Source organism: Macrobrachium nipponense, chromosome 23, assembly GCF_015104395.2.
Source record: "Macrobrachium nipponense isolate FS-2020 chromosome 23, ASM1510439v2, whole genome shotgun sequence".
Taxonomy (NCBI): Eukaryota; Metazoa; Arthropoda; class Malacostraca; order Decapoda; family Palaemonidae; genus Macrobrachium; species Macrobrachium nipponense.
In genome coordinates, this window is record NC_061090.1 from 66884439 (window position 1) to 66894407 (window position 9969).

At 40.4% G+C, this 9969-nt stretch overlaps 1 protein-coding gene across 1 annotated transcript in view; it reads left to right on the top strand.

Moving 5' to 3' along the window:
- The first annotated feature begins 8821 nt into the window (after positions 1-8821).
- LOC135196832 (S-antigen protein-like) overlaps positions 8822-9969 on the top strand; it is a 17099-nt gene continuing 15951 nt past the window's right edge. The window contains exon 1 of the mRNA XM_064223627.1: positions 8822-8900. Coding sequence (XP_064079697.1) covers positions 8841-8900 — 60 coding nt within the window. The 5' untranslated portion in view covers positions 8822-8840. The remainder of the gene's footprint in view (positions 8901-9969) is intronic.

Genomic DNA, 9969 nt, shown 5'->3' on the forward strand with positions numbered 1-9969 from the left:
GACGTTAAAGGAAAGAAAAACCTAATCCAAAGGGAGTTTAAAGAGAACATTCCAAAGGGAGTTTAAAGGAGAAGCTTTAAATAATCCAAAGGGACGTTTAAGAGAAGCCAGAATCCAAAGGGACGTTTAAAGGAGAAGCAATAATAAAACAAAAGGGGGACGTTTAAAGGAGAAGCCATAATCCAAAGGGACGTTTAAAGACGACAGCCATAATCAAAGGGAACGTTTTAAAAGAGAAGCCATAATCAAAGAAACGTTTAAAGAGAAGCCATAATCCAAAGAACGTTTGTTTATAAGGAGAAGCCATAATCCAAAGGGACGTTTATAAAGGAGAAAGCCATAATCCAAAGGGAGCGTTTAAGGGTTGAGAAAGCCATAATCTTAAAGGAGAACCATTTAAGGAGAAGCCATAATCCAAAGGACGTTTTGGAAAGAGAAGCATAATCCAAAGGACGTTTAAAAGGAGAAGCATAATCCAAAGGGACGTTTAAAGGCAGAAGCCATAATCCAAAGGGAGGTTTTTAAATAGAAGCCATAAATCCAAAGAACGTTAAAGGTTTAAAGGAGAAAGGCCATAATCCAAAGGGACGTTTAAGAGAAGCCATATCCAAAGACGTTTAAAAGGGAAGAACCCAGGCCAATAATCCAAAAGGGACGTTTAAGGATAAGCCATGGGGATCCAAAGGGCCGGACGTTTAAAGAGAAGCCATAATCCAAAGAGTCTAAGGAGAAGCATAAATCCAAAAAAAACGTTTAAAAGAAAAAGCCATAATCCAAAGGGACGTTAAGAAAAAGCCATAATCCAAAGGGACGTTTCGTTAAGGAGAAGCCATAATCCAAGGGATATTTAAGGAGGGAGCCATAATCCAAAGCCAAACGTATAAAGGGGGAGAAGCCATAATCCAAAGAAACGTTTAAAGGAGAAAAGCCATAATCCAAAGGGACGTTTGGTAAAGCAGAAGCCATAATCCAAATGGATGTTTAAAGGAGAAGCATAATCCAAAGGGATTTGTTTTAAAGCAGAAGCGAGTTAATCCAAAAGGGACATTTAAGGAAGAAGCCTAATCAAAGGGACGTTTAAAGTAGAAGCCATAATCCAAAGGGACGTTTAAAGAAGAAAGCCATACCTTCCAAAGAACGTTTAATAAGGAAAAAAGCCATAATCCAAAGGGACGTTTAAGGGTAGGGCCAAATAAAATCCAAAGAAACAACGTTAGGGAAAAGAAAAGCAAAATAACAAACCGTTTACCGTTTAAGGCAAGAAGAAAAAAGGGCATAACCAAAGAAAGTTAAAGGAGAAAGGGTTGATAATCCAAAAAAAAAAAGCCGGGTTTACGTGGTTTAAAGGAAGAAGTGGGATTTAATCAAAGGGACGTTTAAAGGAGAAAAAGAAGGGCCAATAATCCAAAACCGGGAAGTTTAAAGGAAGTAGCCCGAAATCCAAAGACACGTTTAAAGGAGAAGCCATAATCCAAACGGACTTTTAAAGAAGAAGCCATAATCCAAAGGGGAGTTTAAAGGAGAGGTGATAATCCAAAGGGACGTTTAATGGAAAAGTGATAATCCAAAGGGGACGTTTTTAAAGGGAGAAGGCCCATAATCCAAACGGACGTTTAAAGGATAAGCCATATCCAAAGGGACGTTTAATGGAGAAGTCTTAATAAACCAAAGGGACGTTTAAAGGAGAAGCCATAATACAAAGAGACGTTTAGAGAAAGAAGCCATACTCCAAAAGGACGTTTAATGGAGAAGCCATAATCCAAAGGGACGTTTAAAGGAAGAAGCCCCATAATCCAAAGGGGAGTTTAAAGGAGAAGCGATAAAATCCAAAGGACATTTAAAGGAGAAGCCATAATCCACAGGGATGTTTAAAGGAGAATCATAATCCAAAAGGACGTTTAAAGGAGAAGCCATAATCCTAAGAGGAGTTTAAAACGATAAGCCATAATCCAAAGGGACGTTTAAGGAGAAGCCATAATCCAAAGGGACGTTTAAAGGAGAAGCCATAATCCAAAGGGACGTTTAAAGGAGAAGCCATAATCCAAAGGGACGTTTAAAGGAGAATCCATAATTCAAAGGGGAGTTTAAAGGAGAAGCCGAAATAATGCAAAGGGCCGTTTTTAAAGGAGAAATCCATAATTCAAAAGGGAAGGTTTAAAGGAGACGCCATAACCCAAAAGGGACGTTTTTAAAGGAGAAGCCATTAATCCAAAGGGAAGTTTAAAGGAGAAAGCATAAACCAAAGGGAGTTTTAAGAAGAAGCCATAACCAAAGGGATGTTTAAAGGAGACGCCATAATCCAAAGGGACGTTTAAAGGGGAGAAGCATAATCCAAAGGGACGTTTAAAGGAGAAGCCATAATCCAAAGGGACGTTTCAAAAGGAGAAGCCATAATGCAAAGGGATGTTTTTAGGAGACGCCCTAAATCCAAAGGGACGTTTTAAAGGGAACCATAATCCAAGGTACTTTTAAAGGGAGGAAGCTAATCCAAAGGACCGTTTCAATGGAGAAGCCAAACCCAAAAGAGACGTTAAAGGAGAAGCCATAATCCAAAGGGACGTTTAATGGAGAAGCCATAATCCAAAGGGACGTTTAAAGGAGAAGCCATAATCCAAAGGGACGTTTAAGGAGAAGCCATAATCCAAAGGGACGTTTAAGGAGAAGCCATAATCCAAAGGGAACGTTTTTTTAAGGTAGGAAGCCAATAATCCAAAAGGACTTTAATGGAGAACCATAATCCAAAGGACGTTATGGAGAAGCCAATCCAAGGGACGTATAAGGGAAGTCCAAATAATCCAAAGGGACGTTTAAAGGAGAAGCCATAATCCAAAGGGACGTTTAAAGGAGAAGTGATAATCCAAAGGGACGTTTAAAGGAGAAGCCATAATCCAAAGGGACGTTTAAGGAGAAGCCATAATCCAAAGGGACGTTTAAAGGAGAGACCATAATCCAAAGAACCGTTTAAAGGAGAAGCCATAATCCAAAGGACGTTTAATGGAGAAGCCATAATCCAAAGGGACGTTTAATGGAGAAGCCATAATCCAAAGGGACGTTTAAAGGAGAAGCCATAATCCAAAGGGACGTTTAAGGGGAAGCCATAATCCAAAGGGACGTTTAAGGAGAAGCCATAATCCAAAGGGACGTTCAATGGAGAAGCCATAATCCAAAGGGACGTTTAAAGGAGAAACCATAATCCAAAGGGACGTTTAAAGGAGAAGCCATAATCCAAAGGTACGTTTAAGGAGAAGCCATAATCCAAAGGGACATTTAAAGGAGAAGCCATAATCCAAAGGGACGTTTAATGGAGAAGCCATAATCCAAAGGGACGTTTAAAGGAGAAGCCATAACCCAAAGGGACGTTTAATGGTGAAGCCATAACCCAAAGGGACGTTTAATGGAGAAGCCATAACCCAAAGGGACGTTTAAGGAGAAGCCATAATCCAAAGGGACGTTTAAAGGAGAAGCCATAATCCAAAGGGACGTTTAAAGGAAAGAAGCCATAATCCAAAGGGACGTTTATGGAGAAGCAAATAATCCAAAGGGACGTTTAAAGGAGAATCCATAACCCAGGGACATTTTAAAGGAGACGCCATACCTAAAGGGAGGTTTTAAAGGAGAAGCCATAATCCAAAGGGACGTTTAAAGGATAAGCCATAATCCAAAGGGACGTTTAAAGGAGAAGCCATAATCCAAAGGGACGTTTTAAGGAGAAGCCATAATCCAAAGGGACGTTTAAAGGAGAAGCCATAATCCAAAGGGACGTTTATGGAGAAGCCATAATCCAAAGGGACGTTTAAAGGAGAAGCCATAATCCAAAGGGGAGTTTAAAGAGAAAGCGATAATCCCAAAGGGACATTTAAAATAAGAAGCCATAATCCAAAGGGACGTTTTAAAGGAGCCATAATCCAAAGATGTTTAAAGGAGAATCCATAATCCAAAAGGACTTTAAAGGAGAAAGGCCATAATCCCTAAGAGGAGTTTTAAAGAAGAAACCATAATCCAAAGGGACGTTTAAAGGAGAAGCCATAATCCAAAGGGACGTTTAAAGGAGAAGCCATAATTCAAAAGGGAGTTTAAAGGAGAAACGATAATCCAAAGGGACGTTTGAAGGAGAATCCATAATTCAAAGGGAAGGTTTAAAGGAGAAGCGATAATCCAAAGGGACGTTTGAAGGAGAATCCATAATTCAAAGGGAAGGTTTAAAGGAGATGCCATAATCCAAAGGGACGTTTAAAGGAGAAGCCATAATCCAAAGGGACGTTTAAAAGAGAAGCAATAATCCAAAGAACGTTTAAAGGAGAAGCCAGAATCCATAGGGACGTTTAATGGAGAATCCATAAACCAAAGGGACGTTTAAAGGGGAAGCCATAATCCAAAGGGACGTTTAAAGGAGAAGCCATAATCCAAAGGGACGTTAAAAGGAGAAGCCATAATCCAAAGGGACGTTTAAAGGAGAAGCCATAATCCAAAGGGACGTTTAATGGAGAAGAACATAATCCAAAGGGACGTTTAAAGGAGAAGCCATAATCCAAAGGACGTTTAAGGAGAAGCCATAATCCAAAGGGACGTTTAAAAGGAGAAGCCATAATCCAAAGGGACGTTTTAAGGAGAAGCCATAATCCAAAAGGACGTTTAATGGAGAAGCCATAATCCAAAGGGACGTTTAATGGAGAAGCCATAATCCAAAGGGACGTTAAATAAAAAGAGAAGTCATAATCCAAAGGGACGTTTCAAAGGAGAAGCCATAAATCCAAAGGGACGTTTAAAGGAGAAGTGATAATCCCAAAGGGACGTTAAAGGAGAAGCCATAATCCAAAGGGACGTTTAAGGAGAAGCCATAATCCAAAGACGTTTTGTTTAAAAGGAGAGATCATAATCCAAAGAACGTTTAAAGAAGAAGCCATAATCCAAAGGGACGTTTAATGGAGAAGCCATAATCCAAAGGGACGTTTAATGGAGAAGCCATAATCCCAAAGGGACGTTTAAGGGGAAGCCATAACCCAAAGGGACGTTTAAGGAGAGCCATAATCCAAAGGGACGTTTAATGGAGAAGCCATAATCCAAAGGGACGTTTAAAGGAGAAGCCATAATCCAAAGGGACGTTTAAAAGGGAAGCCATAATCCAAAGGGACGTTTTAAGGAGAAGCCATAATCCAAAGGGACGTTAAATGGAGAAGCCATAATCCAAAGGGACGTTTAAAGGAGAAACCATAATCCAAAGGGACGTTTAAAGGAGAAGCCATAATCCAAAGGGACGTTTTTTCGGAGAGCCAATAATCCAAAGGACGTTTAAAGGAGAAGCCATAATCCAAAGGGACGTTTAATGGAGAAGCCATAATCCAAAGGGACGTTTAAAGGAGAAGCCATAACCCAAAGGGACGTTTAATGGAGAAGCCATAACCCAAAGGGACGTTTAAAGGAGAAACCATAATCCAAAGGGACGTTTAAGGAGAAGCCATAATCCAAAGGGACGTTTAAAGGAGAAGCCATAATCCAAAGGGACGTTTAAAGGAGAAGCCATAATCCAAAGGGACGTTTATGGAGAAGCCATAATCCAAAGGGACGTTTAAAGGAGAATCCATAATCCAAAGGGACGTTTAAAGAGAAGCCATAACCTAAAGGGAGGTTTAAAAGAGAAGCCATAATCCAAAGGGACATTTAGGAGAAGCCATAATCCAACGGGACGTTAAGGTGGAGAAGCCATAATCCAAAGGGACGTTTAAAAGAAGCCCTAACCCAAAGACCTTTTATGAAGAAAGGCCATAACCCAAAGGGACGTTTAATGGAGAAGCCATAACCCAAAGGGACGTTTAATGGAGAAGCCATAACCCAAAGGGACGTTTAATGGAGAAGCCATAATCCAAAGGGACGTTTAAAGGAGAAGCCATAATCCAAAGGGACGTTTAAAGGAGAAGCCATAATCCAAAGGGACGTTAAAAGGAGACGGCCATTAAATCAAGGGACGTTTAAAGGAGAAGCCATAATCCAAAGGGACCGTTTAAATGGAAGAAGCGCATAATCCAAAGGACTTTTAGCAGAGAATTTCCAATACCACAGGGACATTTAATGGAGAGAAGCCACGATAACCCAAAGGGACGTTTATGGAGAAGCACTAACCCTAAGGGAACGTTTAATGGAGAAGCCATAATCCAAAGGGACGTTTTAAAAGGAGAAGCCCATAATCAGGGACGTTGACAAAGGAGAAGCAATAATCCAAAGGGACGTTTAAAGGAGAGCCATAATCCAAGGGCGTTTAAAGAGAGCCATAATCCAAGGGACGTTTAAAAATGAGAAGCCATAATCCAGGGACGTTTAAAGGAGAAGCCATGATCCAAAGGGTGACGTTTAAAAAGGAGAATTCCTAATCAACCCAAAGGCACGTTTAAGGAGAAGCCTTTTAAAATCCAAAGGGGCAACGTTGAAAGAGAAGCCATAACTGCCAAGGGAACGGGTTTAAGGAGAAGCCATAATCCAAGGACGTTTAAAAGGTAGGAAACCAATAATCCCAAGGTACGTTTACAGGGAAGAGCCATAATCCCAAGGGCATTTAAAGAGAAGCCATAATCCAAAGGACGTTTAATGGAGAAGCCATAATCCAAAGGCGTTTAAGGAGAAGTCCCAATAATCCAAAGGGACGTTTAAGGATTAAGGCCATAATCCATAGGGACGTTCATGGAGAGCCATAATCCCAAAGGGACGTTTTTAAATGAGAAGCCATAATTGCCCAAGGGAGTTAATGAGAAGCCATAATCCAAAGGACTTTAAAGGAGAACCATAATCAAAAAAGGAACGGTTAAAAAGAAGAAGCCATAATCCCAAGGGACGTTTAATGGATCAATTTTTAAAATCCAAAGGGGCGTTTTAACTGAGAAGCCATAACCCAAAGGGAACGTTTAGAATGGAGAAACACTAATCCAATAGGAAAGTTTAAAGAAGAAGCTATATCCAAAGGGACGTTTAATGAGAAGCCATAATCCAGGGACGTTTAAGGAAATCCCTATAACCCAAAGGGACGTTTTAAGGAGAATCCTCCAAATAACCCTAAAGGACTTTAAAAGGAGAAACCATTTGTAATCCAAAGGACGTTTAAAGGAGAAGCTATAATCCAAAGGGACGTTTAAAGGAGAAGCCATAATCCAAAGGGACGTTTAATGGAATAGTCATAATCCAAAGGGATGTTTAATGGAGAAGCCATAATCCAAAAGGACGTTTAAAGGAGAATCCATAATCCATAGGGACGTTTTAAAAGGCGAGGTCAATAATCCAAAGGGAACTTTTAAATGAGAAGCCATATCCAAAGGCACGTTTAAAGGAGAAGCCATAATCCAAAGGGACGTTTAAGGAGAAGCCATAATCCAAAGGTACGTTTTAAAGGAGAAGTCATAATCCAAAGTCTCGTTAAGAGAGAGGAGAACCCAATCCAAAGGCACTTTTCAAAGGAAGCCATATCCAAAGTGGACGTTTAAGGAGATCCATAATCCAAGGTACTTTAAAGAAGAAAACCATATCCAAAGACGTTTTAAAGAAAATCCATAATCCAAAGGACATTTAAAGAAGAAGCCTAATCCAAAGGGACGTTTAATGGCAGAAGCCATAATCCAAAGGACCGTTTAAATGAGAAAGCCATAAACCAAAGGGACGTTTAATGGAGAATCCATAACCCAAAGGGACGTTTAATGGAGAAGCCATAATTCAAAGGGACGTTTAATGGAGAAGCCATAATTCAAAGGGACGTTTCAAGGAGAAGCCATAATCGAAAAGGTCTATTAAAAGAGAAGCCCTAATCCAAAGGGACGTATAAGAAGAGGCCATAATCCAAAGGGACATTTAAATGAGAGGCCATAATCCAAAGGGACGTTTAAAGGAGAAGCCATAATGTAAAGGAACATTTAAGGTGAATGTATAATCCAATGGGACGTTTAAGGAGAAGCCAAAATTCAAAGGGACGTTTAAGGAGAAGCCAAAATCTCAAGCGATATTTAGAGTAAAATCCTTAATTCAAAGGGACATTTAAAGGAGAAATCATCTTTAGAAGTGACGTTTAACGTTTCATTTCTGATTGACAGGATCATCAATTATGTCCCCCATTATCCTGTCTTTCTTTCTTCTTCTTTCTCGTTGCAACGGTGAGAACAGTAGAGGCGACGATCTTTGTAAAAAGCTTCTGTTACCAAGCAAACAACTCGGACTAAATTCCTTTGCTTACATTTCGCCACAATTGCTTAACGCCATTCGGGCGACTGAAACAAGAGAGAATAGATGCTCCAAAGCCAATGGGCAGTGCTAGACAATTCCCATCACGAACTTATGATTAACTGCGAGGAACGAGAATATTTCTCAATGCTGACACCTGCGACACTGTATACTTACGTACCGTATCTTTCATGCTAGCGTGTGCTGTGTCTCATCCAGGAAGTGATTCGTTTCCACGTACGCTGGCATATTGTCCTTGATAGATTCAGAGCATCATTCACTAAGGGCCAAATTCATCAGCAGCCGAAGTGGGAAAGTCGCCTCTATACCTAGTGTCACTCACGTCCCTCTTGCTTGGGAAGACCCACGCGGCCCCACTCTTATTTAACCGTTTTTATTTTTATTTTTCGTTTTGATGTTTACTCTCGAGTTTTGACGTACATATCCAAAGCTTCAGAGACACTACAAGAGTACACGTAATTGTTTAATCAGAAATAAAGCAGGAAGTCACAGCTGGGTAACCCCACCACAACCCCACCACCTACGAGAAGCAGGAAGTCTGTTGTACGCATGCGTGGAAGGTGATGCTGAACTTCAGTTGTGACTTCTGTTAACAAGAGTACCTCAGTCGCTGCGAGGTGGTCAGGATGAGAGGGTTGCCCTGCATCAAGTTAGTGGCAGCCTTGCTACTGGGCGCCGAATTAGCGGTAAGTGAGAGAAATGAAAGCGAGTTGAAGATGGAAGAGAGAAATGAAGTCGAGATGAAGATGGAGAGAGAAATGAAAGCGAGATGGAGATGGAAGAGATAAATGAAAGCGAGATGAAGATGGAGAGAGAAATGAAAGCGAGATGGAGATGGAAGAGATAAATGAAAGCGAGATGAAGATGGAAGAGAGAAATGAAAGCGAGATGAAGATGGGAGTCCACCACAGTTTCCATTTGGATGAAGGAGTGAGCCCTTCTCTGTTACCAAAAAGTGAAATGTTTTGTCATGCGATTCTCAGTTTCTAAAGAGAAGGATAAGTCATTCAAAAACATTTTACATCAAATAATTTGCATTATAAGCTCGCATAAGTATTTACTATGTCTGTGATATCAATGCGAGACCATCTGGCTGCCCGTTACTTTCATCCCCACAGCATATCGGTGTTCGGTAATACTTTTGAAGTCATTCTATTTTGCTGTGTTTAACACGCTGTATCAGCACTTCCCATTCAAATAGGATCATCATTTGAATAAATTATAAATATCCATGCAGCTGTAGAAAAGTTAAGTTCTCAAATAAGCTTTGCTTCTCATTATAATACGCAAAGAACAGTTTGGACGTCGTCTGAGTTTTGCTCAACTACTGCGTTGAAGTCTCCCGAATGGAGGCATGGTGAGTAAATCCTGCAAAAATGATCCTAGTAATATTCTAATGAGTTATTCCGCCGGATTTATGAGAGCCCCAACTTGCCACAACAGTAAGTAAGGAGGTCAAACGTAAAATTGTTTATTTGTTTCTGTTATGATGGCATTTGCTGTCACAGAAACAACCCTGATGAAATCAGGAGTTTCTGCGAATCATTCGTGACATATTTAAGATCTGTGCTTTTGTAACAATTGAGATTACAAGATGATGGACAAGGTAAACCGTAGCTTTTGTTGCCTCGGAAAAACTGGAGACGTGAAAACAAAAGTGTTAATCCATGTGGCTGTGTGGTTAAAAGCTGTCAGATGTGCAACACAACCGCGGTAGCTGTATTGTCCTAAGCTTATGCTTTCCTGTGCCACTGA